Here is a 15,120-nt window from a genome sequence, read left to right as displayed (position 1 = left end):
CACACACCTACCTGGCTGTCTAATGAATCTCTATCGGCCTGCGCTCCTCTCCCATTGACTGAGGAGAAGATAATGATGGATATGGTGATTTTCAAGTGCATTTCTGATTAAATTATACCCATTTTTCTATTCTCTCTCTCTCGCTCTCTCTTTATTCTTACTACCTCTTCTCTCTGTGTGTGTGTGTGTGTGTTTGCTTGCACGTGCGTGCATGCATTCGCACGTCTCTCTTTGTGTGTGTATTTGTGCGTGTGTGTGACACACACAGACCTCGATCAGTGTTATTTCCCCAGATTAGCATGCGTTAACCCAGGGAGCAGGCAGGCAGGGTGATTTATCTGAATTCAGCAGGTAGATAAAAGAGGAGATGCAGCAGGATTACAGCAGATCCACTGTGGCTCTGTCTACAGTATCTCTGATACATGGCTAGTGACCTTTACACCTACACATTCTACAGCACTCACCCCACTAACTCACCCCACAAACTCACCCTACTAACTCACCCTACTAACTCACAGTACTAACTCACCCTACTAACTCACCCTACTAACTCATATCACTAACTCACCCCACTAACTCACCCCACTAACTCATACCACTAAATCACCCCACTAACTCAACTGTTCTGAGAGCAACCAGGGCTGAGGAAATGACCCTGTTGGATTGAAGCTACTCTTTTGTTGGGCTCTATTTTTTTTAACATAGGTGTAGTTTGCCTAGACTGACTGAAGCCGATTCTTCAAAATAAAACAGAAATGTGGTATTTCTATGTCAAAAACCCATTTGAACTCATTCAACAGTCTTGTATAAAAGTTATTGTTATTTTAAGGGAGCTATCCCAAGCCCTCCATGTTTTGCCATATATTCATTTGTTTCTGCTATCAAAAGAAAAGGAAGAGTACTTTATTGATCCATATTCCTTACAGTCCATGAAATCTTCTACTTTTTCCCAAACCCTCCTAGTCTGGGTCAGAGAGGTTGTGTGGGTGCCATTTCTCCCATCTCTTCTCCAGTAGGATCTTCATTTGATCACTCTGTTGCAGGAGAACTTTCCTGCACTCTTCTTAGTCATTGTCTACATTCAGACCCAATCACTGGCCACTTTAATAAATAGATCACTAGTCACTTTAAACAATGCCACTTTAATGTTTACATATCTTACATTACTCATATCACATGTATATACTATATTTTATACCATCTATTGCGCCTTGTCTATGCCGCTCGGCCATCGCTCATCCATATATTTATATGTACATATTCTCATTCACCCCTTTAGATGTGTGTGAATTAGATAGTTGTTGTAGAATTGTTAGATTACTTGTTAGATATTACTGCACTGTCGGAACTAGAAGCACAAGCATTTCACTACACTCGCAATAACATCTGCTAACCATGTGTATGTGACCAATTTGATTTGATTTGATGTTCCTGCTGTAGCGAATTGGCTCCAATTTAGATCTTACATCTGTATACGGCAAAACACACTGTAATTAAAAGGGCAACACACTCCATAATCTACAGACGGCACCACTGCACTCCTACAATTAAAAGGGCAACACACTCCATAATCTACAGACGGCACCACTGCACTCCTACAATTAAAAGGGCAACACACTCCATAATCTACAGACGGCACCACTGCACTCCTACAATTAAAAGGGCAAGACACTCCATGTCTCTGTTGCCTGCGGTGGAGGTTGTGTGTGTGTGTGTGTGTGTGTGTCAGTGAGCGCAATCTCTACCCTCTCTCATGTGGCTGTCTCACTGTTGATTGCTGCTCTGCAGTGACAGCACTCAGTTCACCTAATGACCTCTCATCCCCCTGGTGATGCTAGCCATGATGATGAGGAGGAGGGTGATGATGATGATGAGGAGGATGATGATTATTTCCTGTCACCGTCAGTGAAGGTCCCCAGCTCTGCCACGTCAGGCTGCTGTCACCGATATGAGATACGGATAGAAAGTCCCCTCTCTCTTTCTCTCGCTCTCTCTCTCTTTTGCTTTCTCTCTCTCTCTCTGGTAATTAGTGTGTTTGCTTACCGCGTGTGTCACCGGCAGCAAACAGAGAGCACAACCCCTGTATCAGGCTCAGAGGGCTGCTAGAGTGGACAACCTCAACCCTGGTGTCTCCCCAAATCGCCCTCACCCCTTCAGCCCTCACCAAGCCCCCCTTCCCCCTTGCTCATCACTGTAACTCAGATTTCATCTTTCCTGATTCATTAGCTATTCCTGATATGTTTTCCCTCTCAGCATTAGTAGTATTTTCCCTTTTTCCCATCTATCACATCATTAAAATGTATGTCTAGTATTTTCCTAAATGTATATATATTGCCGTTAAAGTCCTGTATATCCCCAGTCTCATACTAATGAGTACCCAGCCTCATAGCACTGTGTACCCAGCCTCATACTAATGAGTACCCAGCCTCATAGCACTGCGTACCCAGCCTCATACTAATGAGTACCCAGCCTCATAGCACTGCGTACCCAGCCTCATAGCACTGCGTACCCAGCCTCATACCAATGTGTACCCAGCCTCATAGCACTGCGTACCCAGCCTCATACTAATGAGTACCCAGCCTCATAGCACTGCGTACCCAGCCTCATAGCACTGCGTACCAAGCCTCATAGCACTGCGTACCCAGCCTCATAGCACTGCGTACCCAGCCTCATACGAATGAGAACCCAGCCTCATAGCACTGCTTACCCAGCCTCATACTAATGAGTACCCAGCCTCATAGCACTGCGTACCCAGCCTCATAGCACTGCGTACCCAGCCTCATACCAATGCGTACCCAGCCTCATACCAATGCGTACCCAGCCTCATAGCACTGCGTACCCAGCCTCATACTAATGAGTACCCAGCCTCATAGCACTGCGTACCCAGCCTCATAGCACTGCGTACCCAGCCTCATACCAATGCGTACTCAGCCTCATACATCCTATCCCCAGCCCAACTTCCATTCCCTGTCCGGGTCCCCCTGTCCTTGCCCCAGCTCCTGTTTCCAACCTCTAGCCCAGGCTCATATCCTACCTCTAACCCAATGCATCCCCAAGCCCAATCCCCAGCCCTCTCCCTGGCCTTTGATGTTGTGACATTAAGCTAACGGTAGCTAGCGTTCTTACCACCAGTGCTGTCTAATGGTGGACGGTGGCTAATTACAGTGTCTAATGAAGTGCACGTAGTGGGCACGTCTGGCCGCCTCTCCTCTCCTTCCCCTCGCATTAGGCTTTCATCCATCAGCCCGCTCAACTGATGCCTCTACACCACTGCCTAGACCCACTGCCTAGTGCTAGACACAAACATTTGCACACATGCATGCGCACACAAACGCACGTGCGCTGATATAAAGACAGAAATACACATTCACACACACACAAACAACCTGGCACATACAAATGCTCTCATATGCACACGCACACACTTTCTCACACACACACACACACACACACACACCGTTGTTAACGTTGCTTCAGTAATTGCTTGTTTTACTCCTCTATCCTTTCTAGTCCCCCTCCAACCCCACTCCTCTTGCGCCCCCACCCTCCCAGCCACACATTTTATTAGGGTCATAATTGTGGAGCCAGGCTCCAGGCTTGTGGCAGGACAGGACAGGACAGGACAGGGGGAAAAATGTTTCATCTGAAGATGACGATTTGCTGCGGCCTCCTCTTGTTAATTATCCTGGGCGTAATGCATCAACGTGACGTGTGTGATACACGAGCTGTGTTTAAATACCAATGATATTCATTATGAGCCATTAATAAGTAAAATAAAGTAGGCCACTGGTAAGGATGGGGAGGCGGGGAGGGGGCAGTGTGTGTGTGTGTGTGTGTGTGTGTGTGTGTGAGCTTTGGGCAGCGCGGTACACCGTATTTTACTATATACCGGTATTGATTTGAATTTACCTTCTATAACGGTATTTGAATGTTTGTTTTGTTAAATGTGATACGCCGTGTGTAACGTCCATTTTTATAGTTTACTTCTCATCTCTCTCCGCTCTCTCTCTCTCTCCATGCGGCTTTCCACACAGAACAAGCCACGCCCCCTGTCACTTAAGGAGCGCATTTGTTTGTTCCTCGACCATGAGACTCTTGGGTTCAGTCTGCATGGTCAATGCAGCACATACAACAATGTTGATGACAACAATGCTGTTTTCACTTTGCTCGTTCTATAATGACACTATTAGCTTGTGTTACATCAGCAAACAGCTAGTTTGTCTTTTCTTAGCAAGTTGGGCATAAATCTAGTTAGCCACTAATGTTAATCGCTAGTTAGCTGGCTAGCTAGCTAGCTAATAAATGTACTGAGTCAGAGCAAACGTAATTAGCTATACAGCCTGATAATACCAGTGATGGTGTAGACCTAAATCAGCATGTTATTTGTGCAACAGTATATTCTAAATTAAAGAGTAATATGCAAAGCATGAATATGTTAGCTACATGAAGTAGCTAAGAGAAAATATTAAATAAAGCCAAAGATTATAGGGTCCCCTAGGAAACACTTATCAACACTTTGGTTCCTACCCTGTCACAGTAAGTCCTCCCTGGCATTTTCATTTGTTGTCAGAATGGCGGAATATCCATTGAAATCACTTGTATGTGTTGCCACCCTTGGCTCACGCACTACTCATAAAGCAAATCTTTAAAGCAAACTTTTATTATTAAAAAACACAATACCGTCAAATACTGTCTTTACTGTCCAATTTCTTTTAAATACCGTGGTATGATATTTTGGCCATATCGTCCAGCCCAAGTTTGTGAGCGTGCGTGTGTGAGACGGTGTCTCTGTCCCATCCATCCCATCCGTCCCCAGTCCTCTCTCCAGCCTCTCCATGTACATTAGCATCCGGGCAGACGAAAGAGGGCTAATTCACCATAACGGTTTTACTGCGGCGTAAAACTCCCCTACTCCTTCATTGGCAGTGTAATAAACCATTCCCCTGACATGTTCCTTCCTTCTCTTCCCCGTATATTTATCAATTAACCCCACACGTTTCTCCATTATGTCAGCATTTCCCCCTCCAGACTTGCATACTGAGTAACCAGGCAGAGACAGGAGACGAGGAGAGGAGACGAGGAGAGGCCAGAGGCGTTATAGCTGCCTGGTGCTTTAAAAGGGGTCCCTCTCTGACACGGGATGCAGCTTTTATACACGCAGTGATCCGCCATCAGCAGCATGTAGAATAGATATCACAGCTTTCACTGTCATATTAAAATGGGTCCATGTAAAAACAGAGCTAACATTGTCAATCTGTGCTGAGAATATCATCTGCATTGTGAAATCTGATCAAAAATCACTACCATATCTACCATTACCAAATATATATATTTTTAGAATGCACTTGTTTACATTTTGTTGATAATAATTTCATCATAATATTAACATATATTTAGGCATGGTGTTTTTGCTGCAATTAAAATGTTTTAATAATTTATAGCCCTTACTCAGCACGTCACGGTAATATACTAATAGACGCGGAGAAGATTCACCCTCAACATTTATTTTCAAGGTGAAGCATTTTGTTTACTGAACAAAAGTATAAACCCAACATGCAACAGTTTCAAAGATCTTACTAAGTTACTGAGGAAATCAGTCAAATGAAATAAATGAATTAGGCCCTAATCTAGGGATTTCACATGACTGGGAATACAGATATGCATCTGTTGTTCGTTGATAACTTTAATAAATGGGACTCACAATGTCGCTTCAAAGTGGGCCTCACACTGGGCCTCACAATGGGCCTCAGGATCTATTCAAGGTACTTCTGTGTATTCAAACTGCCATCGATAAAATGCAATTGTGTTCGTTGTCCGTATCTTTATGCCTGCCCATACCATAACCCCACCGCCACCACGAGGAACTGTTCACAACGTTGACATCAGCAAACTGCGGTTGTGAGGCTGGTTCGTCACTGTACGTCACTGACAAATTTTCTAAAACAATGTTGGAGGCGGCTTATGGTAGAGAAATTAACATTACATTCTCTGGCAACAGCTCTGGTGGACATTCCTGAAGACAGCATGCCAATTGCGCGCTCTCTCTTTGTGTGACAAAACGGCACATTTTAAAGCGGCCTTTTATTGTCCCAAGTACAAGGTGCACCTGTGTAATGATCACACGCTGTTTAAACAGCTTCTTGAAATGCCACACCTGTCAGGTGGATGAATTATCTTGACAAAGGAGAAATGCTCACTAACAGGGATGGAAACAATTGGGCTTTTTGTGCATATGGAACATTTCTGGAATCTTTTATTTTCCGCTAATGAAACACGGGACCAACACTTTACGTGTTGTGTTTATGTTTCTGTTCAGTGTACATAAAAGCAATTTACCCCATATTCTATGGAAATCCAAATGGCTACGTATACTATGGTACGAAATACGCAAAACTAGCTGTAGAATAACCTGTGAATTCCTGAATAAAAGCAGGTTGTTGGAGGGGAAGTCATATACTTGATGTTGGAGGTATATTTAGATATGGGAGATATCTCACCCAGTGTAGATTCAAAACAGAGCCATAAGGATAAGACTAGGTGTGTTTTAATTGAGCCAGCAGGCCTGTGAGAGGGGCTATGCTCCAGTGAAGCATACAATACTAGCCTGTCTGTATCCCCTCTCCCTGGCCGGCCCTGACACACATTCTGCTGCAGCAGACACATCACTAGAACAGCAACATGACAGCCTTCATATGGACTGTGTCTATGATCAGAGTTCAGCAGAGAGAGAGAGGGAGAGAGACAGAGACACAGAGAGGGAGAGAGAGAGACAGAGAGAGAGAGAGAGAGACAGAGAGAGAGACAGAGAGAGGGGAGAGAGACAGAGAGAGAGAGAAAATGTAGATGCTGTTTTAGTTCTAGACATGCAGGATGTTGTGGACAGGATACACATATGCATACACACACGCCCATTAAATACACAAGCATGCATTCGCACACATATTAAGCAAGTCTATGCAGGTACACACACACGTACACACTTCTGAACACTCAAGGAGAAAAGACAGTACATCCATGTCACAATAAACAGAAAACAAACCATGTTTCATGTATTTGCTGCGTTGCTTGCGTATTTGTTCTCTTTTAAAGCACTCATTAATTGTGTCCATTTTTTCCTGTGTCATAAGGGCACAAGATGAGCGTGTTGCTATCATTGTGGCATCCTATATTTCCCACTTTTAGATATTGCAATAAATGTACTATTATTAATGATGGGGGAAAAATTGATGCGATTTACATTTCGGGATATTATTTTTGCACCTGCATGAAAACTACACAGCATGTTCTCCATCTTCTTGTTAAAAAGGGAGGCCATTAGTTTTCACCAGTTATTTCCATGACTGATCAACACTCGTTTTCTCATGCTCTCTCTCTCTTTTCCTTCCGCAGCAGACATATGGTGAGCAATAATTATTGGAACATCGAATCGCAATAAAATCGCAGTATCAACTCACAATACTGTACATATAGAATTGTGAGAATCGTAATGCAGTAAGTATTGTGATATCCCTGGTAATTCCCAGCCTGGTAAACATTGCTGTTGTTTTAGTATGTGACCAGAATCCTGTTGAACCTGTGTCTTCCGTATGGTAGAGTGGAATGAGATCTGATCACACACACACACACACACTGACACACGGCACTAGGGGGGAAGCAATCGCAAACACTTACAGCTGCAAATGGCCATTGTGTCATGCTAAAAGGTGTGTTGACGAATGAGGCCGCTAACCCTGGCTGAGAGAGCCCAGCGTTGTGATCAGCCGTCTCCATCTAATCCCATCGCCTCCGCTGCCGCCTGCTTTGCATGGGAATTGTGCATATTTAGTCTGTGTGTTGCGGACGGGCGGGTAGACAGGCGTGTTGCGCCCAGACCAAGCCGTCTCTCTGTTTCTCATTACAGCGCTAACTGTCTGTCTGTGGATCTGTCCCTAATAACGCCCCAGCAACCAGCCACACATCACGGAGGGTACACCCTTAGAAAATAGGTTTCCGGAAGGGTTATTCGGCTGTCCCCATAGGCGAACCCCTTTTTGGTTCCAGGTAGAACCCTCTGTGTGAAGGGGTCTACAGTACATGGAACTCAAAAAGGTTCTACGTGGAACCAAAATGGTTCTACCTGGAACCAAAAATAGTTATTCAATGGGGACAGCCTGAAGAGCCCTTTTAGGTTCTAGATAGCACCTTTTGCTCTAAGAGTGTAGCTTTAGCTTCAGTAGACCAGTAAAGCACGTTTGTCGATGTTGAGATCAGCTGGGATGCTCACATTGGAAAACACAGTGTTAATCTAGACCACACAGCTAACATAAAGAGTGGCCTGATTTTGTGGAGGAATTAGGCTTGTCAAAGAATTAACCAGTGATATCTTTATTAAAACATCAGTACCACATTTCATGTGGAAATAAGGGCGAACAGGCTTTACCATGAGGGAATGGGGTTAATGTGACTGGGATTGTTATTTGCAATGTGTTTGTAGACGTGCGTCTTGGTCTGAGATGGTAACTTAAGTTTAGTATTCTGTTTCAGTCTGCTCATTAATGTGATCGCGTGTCAGTGAACACAACTCTATCAATCCTATCCGTCTCTCTTCCTCCCTCTCTCATCTGGTTCTTATCCGTCTTACACTTCTGTTGGGGGGGGGATTACAATTAATGTTCTTTTTATTTCCGCCCTTCTTCGCCTTCTCATCTCTCTTCTTCTTCCTCTCTCTTCTTCTTCCTCTCTCTTCTTCTTCTTTCACTTCTTCAGAGGACTTTGTTTTCTCATGCATCTCATATATTACGGAATACCAACAAAAAAAAACAAGTGGGTGTGTGTGTTTTTTTGGTTATTTTTACGAAGGCCCCTCGCTGTGCGTGTAATTTCTTGTTTTTTGTGGCGCTCCGTCGTGTCGCTCCTCGCCTCGCTCGGCCCTCTGCGAAACCCTCTGGTGTGGACGAGAGAGAGGGAGAGGAAAAAAAAGAGAGAGAAAAATGCAGGATGATAACAAAGGCAGCTCGGATTTCACAAACGCATATTTCATCAATCATGTGAATACGTGTGAGTGATTATGCATAGCCGTGGCAGGGTTAGGCCTGATTACCATGCACCATAAAGGCTGCTTTCTTATCTCATACACACTGATTAGTTTCTGTCTGCAGATAGCCTCTACCCTCCTCTACACACACACACACACACACACACACACACACTTGCTAAAGCCAGTGAAATAGACTCATTTCCCTGAAATGACGTCCCACTCTCCCAGCCTCGGATTAGATAGATGTAGATCCAGGGAAAGGCCTAATTCAGGTTTAGTTAAGCAGGGACTAGGAGATGAGATATAGATTAATCTTGGATTACAGCCCTCTGAACTACACACTCTGAGAACTTTTGTTAAATGAGCCTTAGTTATATCCAATGCTAGGTTAACACATGTCCATGATAACCAAATTAAATCAGCCATTTACTGCAAGAGCGACCTTAATCTGGAGCTGGTTGGTTTTGGTAGAATGACCTGTATTTTAGTCACGTACACTGTACACATTTGATGGCCACATAGGAACCATTGTCATGCACTGAACTGAACTTGATCCGTTTTTCCGTCCAGACGTTCATTTTGTTTTAAGGCCTCAACATTCTGCGGTCGATCCGAGAGGTGTGTTATGTCACTGCTTAAAGGAGAAATGTTCTGAGAACGCCCCGTGCGTTATACTCAAAATAATGTGTTGTCTTTTCTGTATTGTCTCACAGTGTCCTGGACATGCTTGGCAATCAGACAGAGAGAGAGAGAAAGAAAGAGAGAGATGTAGAGAGAAAGAGAGAGAGAAGAGAGGGATGAAGAGGGAGAGGTTGAGGCAGAATTAGCCATGTATGAAAGGCCTCAGTTCCAGCCTCAACCAGGAAATTAGAAATTACTCTGTCAACTCTCTCTCTCTCCCTCTCTCTCTCCCTCCCTCTCTCTCTCTCTCTCTCTCTCTCTCTCTCTCTCTCTGAGTGGTTGAAGTAAAGTAACTCATTTTGGCTGGGCCGGGGCTGGTGTCAGGGTGTCTGAATGCTAGAAGTGTGCGGAACGCATTAGGACTTGACAGGGCCCTTCGTGAAATAAGTGAAATTAATGGAGCTCTTTTCATGTTGGACAAGGCCGCGGCACCCCTTTCACGCCGCTTACAGTCACCGAAAGTCAATAGTTTTTTATTACTCCTCAGGTCGACCTACATTCCACACTACAAGTGCTAGACCCACTAATTGGTTTCAGTTTGTGGAAAGGGAGAGAGAGAAAAAAACTTCAACCCAAAGAACACTGAAGCAAATAAATCAATCTCATATTTTTTCCCCTGTCTTTTCTCATTGAGTTGGAGGGAGAGAGGAGGGGGAGGGAGCTCGGGAGGGATCGAGTGAAAGAGAGGATAAATGCTTGGTTAGAGCACTGGTCCCGTGAGGTAACAATATCTAGGGTGTTAATGGAGGGGTCTGGTTAAAGTGCTCTGGACTGATGAGGTGACCTAAACCTACGGGTTTCCGTTCCAGTACGTCAGGGCTTTACCTCAGGCTCACACGAACGTGAAGTCCTTTGAAAAACAATAAATACTCATTATTCATCATTTCAAAATATGCTGTTACCATGGTATTAGCATTTAGCCCTCATTAGGCTACACCACCTATCCTCTGCCAAACCAAAATCAACACAGAGAAGTACAGGCAGTGAATGACAAGATGACTGAAATTCGGGGACTTGAAGAGTTGAATCGAAATCCAATTCAGGATAACTGTCATTCATTTTCAATGAATATTTAAGTGTTTTATCCTTGAATTGAGGATGGCCCCAACCCAGAATAGGACAATGCAAGTTAAAGCCGTATACTAAAGCCTTTTGTAGTAGTGATTTATCAGCTGTGTTCCAGTGTGCGGTCAGTTCTTCAGCTGGACAGACAGACAGACAGTGTCAAGCTAAACTAAACTGAAGTGACAGTGGTTAGCCTCTTCAAGAAATGCCACCACAGCCACAAATTGATATGACACTTTGACCCCCCCCCTCCCCCTATGTTTGTGTTGCATTCCAGGAGCGTTGCTGTGTCTCTCTTCCTACTTTCACAGCTCTGGTGGCTGTGTGTGTGTGTGTGTGTGTGTGTGTGTGTGTGTGTGTGTGTGTGTGTGTGCGTGTGCGTGTGCGTGAGGGATCGGGGCACCCGGGTGCAAAGGAAGCTGTCACACGAAGCTCCAGTCATGGTCCTCTCTGCCTTCTGCCTCAGCCTGACAAGTCCCTGCCTACTACCCACAGGTTACCACACCACAGAGAGATGGGGCCACGCACACGCACTGACACACACTCTCCACCGACACGCACGCATCCGCATGGCACATATCTCCACACACACTGACATGCAGTCTACTGCACTCCATCCACACGCACATTAAACACATTACCGTAGTGACACCAAACTGGCCACTTTGGTCAGCTTCACACATCACAAGTAACGGGAACAAAATCCACTTAGTAATCCAGTGATTGACCTTTCAGAGCCCTAAGTTAGTCAAAGATCACATCGTGCTACTAGCCAATATTTGGGTGTGTTTCTGATGTCTAAGGGATTTTGACTGATAGATCTGTCTTAGATGTTTTCACTGTATGATCAGTTTGCAGAGGATATATGTATTTGGTGGTGACAGCATGCGCGCGCGTGTGTGTGTGCACATGTGTGTGTGTGTTTGTGTGTGTGCGCACTGCTCTTCCGTCGTTAGTGTCAGTGTGCGGAGGGGGGCTCCTGTTTACAAGGACATGCTTGTCCCCGTCCCCCAGGCGTCGGTCGGCATGGCGATGATTGTCATGGCGATGGAGTGTGAGTGACAGGGCGATCACATGTTTACCCCGAGAGCAGGAAGTACACAGCGCCCCAGTCTCTGACATTAGTTTGTCCTTCCTCAACTTCTACTAACTACATATAGAAATAAATAACTAAACCCCTTCCCTCCCTCTCTCCCTCCTTCCCTTAGCGGCCAGCTCTAATTCCGAGGCGCCACTTTGTTCTGGGTTGTGGCCGCTGCCGTACTGCAAAGGTTGCTGGGTAATCACAGGGCCTGGACGAGGGGGTCAGAGTTCACACCAGGTCACTCTCTGGTGTGTGTGTGTGTGTGTGGAGGCGGGGGATGGCATGGACATCAGACCACACACACACAAATGCACACACGCAGTCACTACACAGGAACTCACATACACATATATATATTTATATATATATATATACCTACACACACTCTCACAGTCACCTACAGACACGTACAACTACACATACACACACTTACCTGGCAGTGTGGCGTTCCCTAGCATGTAGGCCAGTTGTAAAGTGGGCTCAGGCCCAGCTATAAATACCCCGGCAGCCTTTTCTGCAGCACAGCAGAAAAGGAGGTCAGGGTTTGAGCGGAGACTCTGCATTCATCATTAGCGGGCTGCCGCTGCCGGTAATTCGCCCGTTACAGCCGTGATTAAGGGCCCGGTTAGTTTCAGCAGCCGCTCCACTCTGCTACCGTTCCGCACCGACCATAGCGCCATCGACCGCCAGAGGTTACGGCCATGTTACGGTTCTGCTCCTACAGGAACAAGCGGTCGCATGGTCAGAGAGATGTAGAGAGCGAGAGACAGATTGTATCGTGTGTGTGTGTGTGTGTGTGTGTGTGTGTGTGTGTGTATATATGTGTATGCGTGAGTGTCTGTGTGTGCAGGGTTGGGTTGGGTAGGTTACTTTCTAAATGTAATCCATTACAGTTACTACAAAATTATAATCAGTGACGCAACTTTGGGATTACCCAAGCTCAGTAACGTAATTTAATTACTTTCAGTAACTTTTAGATTACTTTCCCCTTAAGAGGCATTAGAAGAAGACAAAAATGAATATTACCATTTGAACGACATCTATTGCAGGAAAAAGATCAATGTTAAAGGTTACATAGCCATATATGGATGTTCAATTTAACTTTATGGGTTGGTTATGTAGGTTTCTTCTAACCCATCGCTTTCTACTACATTGAATAATACAATTAGGCTATATTTGATTTAGGTTTATTAGGATCCCCATTAGTGACAACTAGTCTTACCGGGGTCCGACACATAACTAAAAATACATTACAGACAAAACACTTTACAATTTACATACATTTAAAAACATTAACAGGTGTGTGTGTACGTGTGTGTGTGTGTGCGTGTGTGTGTGTGTGTGTGCGTGCGTGTGTGTGTGTGTGTGCGTGTGCGTGCGTGTGTGTACGCGTGTGTGTGTGTACGTGTGTGTGTGTGTGTGTGTGTGTGTGTGTGTACGTGTGTGTGCGCATCTATCAGTTCCACACATGTCATTACATAAACACAACAAATTGGTCACATGGGGGAGAGGCGTTGTGCCGTGAGGTGTTGCTTTATTTGGTTCCAAAAGGATTCTTCGGCTGTCCCCACAGGAGAACCTCTTTTTGGTCCCAGGTAGAACCCTTTTTGGGTTCCATATAGAACCCTCTGTGGAAGGGGTTCTACCTGGAACCAAAAAGGGTTCTTCAGAGGGTTCTCCTATGGGGACAGCTGAAGAACCCTTTGACAGTACGTTCTAGATAGCACCTTTTATTTTCAAAAAGTGCCGTATGTGAAGACTGCAGGTCAAATGCTGCGTTTACAACAGGCCTATTGTTTACCTTTGTGTTTGGTGACTCGTTGATGTCTCGATAAGCTGTTGAAGTCTAGCAAAAGTGTGCGAGTTTGAGCATGTCCGTTAGGCCTATGGACATTTTCTTTATCGGCACGAAGGAGATTGAGCAACCGAAGCCCCACTCGTGGCCGTCTTAAATGAAACATATTGTTGACGTTATGGAGGACAATACCACTGAAGAGTTTAGAAGGGAGGAACTCCCTCAAACGTTTATTCCATAGGCTGGGATCTGTACTATGCAGCTGTTGCAAGAGCGCATTTTTCACTGGCTGTCCACAGGTCGCAAAAACAATGACGGGCAGTTTAAAATAATTGAAAAGTAATCGTCGAAGTAATCATCTACTTTTTCAAAAGTATTTTTAATCTGATTATAATATTGGTGCTGGTAACGTAGCAGATTTTAGTTATGTTTTTTTGTAATCTATTACATGTCACGGATTCCATGGAGTCCATTACTCCCCAACCCTGTATGTGTGTGTGCATGAAGTTATTTTCCTGAGTCTGTGTGTGTGTAGTTATTGTGTTCTGTGTTGGGTTGTTGGGGTGTTGTAGCAGTACGTCCATGCCCTCTGTGAGAGGCTTGGGGGGCCGATGACAGGCCTGTCACAATCACTCATGAAAAGAGCATTCACTGCCGAAGACACACACACACACACACACACACACACAGGAACACACACAGGCTTTATGAGGAGAACATGCTGTATGGGGACTTAATGCTTCATTGAATATGTTTCTGAATAATGACAGATTTATGTTTATTTCCCACTTTGACATCTCTTATAGCTACTCCTCGATGACGACCGCTAAAACCGGAAGTGAGTAACTTTGTGTTTCCTCTCGCTCTCTCTCTCTCTCGCTCTCTCTCTCGCTCTCTCTCTCTCTCCCCATCTATCTCTCTCCCCATCTCTCTCTCTCTCTCCATCTCTCTCTCTCACTCTCTCTATCTCTCTCTATCTCTCTCTCTCTCTCTCTCTCTCTCTCCAGCCATTCAAGACAGTCTTCACCACTTGTCATGTGTTTGATAAATTTGGACGCCTCTACTCCAACGCTGGGAAGATTGTATGAAACTATCGTTCAGTAATAAAATTCAACTCAACATTATCACACTGAGAAGTGTGGACTTGTATTGGTAACTGTATTCCCTTGTATCCCTTTTCGTTTGTGTGTCTTACTGTATATGGACGGAAATTCACAAAATTAATTAAATTCACGGTCACAAGAAATGTACCATAATGTTATGATGAGCATTTTCTTCAACCTATGTTCAAGTTCAACTTAACCTATAATAATGCCATGCATTTTATACAGTAGCAATGTAATCACACACACACACACACACACCTCTCTCTTCCAAGAAACGCCTCATTCTGTCAACCGCCATCCCAACACACAAACACACACAGCACATGAGCACATAAAGCCGACTACCTCATCCCTCTGCTCATTCTTCCCATCC

At 44.7% G+C, this 15,120-nt stretch overlaps 1 protein-coding gene across 2 annotated transcripts in view; it reads left to right on the top strand.

The window, feature by feature from the left end:
• The window catches only part of spata17 (spermatogenesis associated 17), a 55,629-nt gene extending 40,727 nt beyond the window's left edge, over positions 1–14,902 (top strand). For both annotated transcript variants that reach the window (XM_029675123.1, XM_029675122.1), the window contains exon 10: positions 14,649–14,902. In XM_029675123.1, coding sequence (XP_029530983.1) covers positions 14,649–14,729 — 81 coding nt within the window. In that variant the 3' untranslated portion in view covers positions 14,730–14,902. The remainder of the gene's footprint in view (positions 1–14,648) is intronic.
• The last annotated feature ends 218 nt before the right edge of the window (positions 14,903–15,120 follow it).

This window comes from Oncorhynchus nerka, linkage group LG12, assembly GCF_034236695.1.
Source record: "Oncorhynchus nerka isolate Pitt River linkage group LG12, Oner_Uvic_2.0, whole genome shotgun sequence".
Lineage (NCBI taxonomy): Eukaryota > Metazoa > Chordata > Actinopteri > Salmoniformes > Salmonidae > Oncorhynchus > Oncorhynchus nerka.
This window is presented reverse-complemented; position numbering and strand designations above follow the sequence as displayed.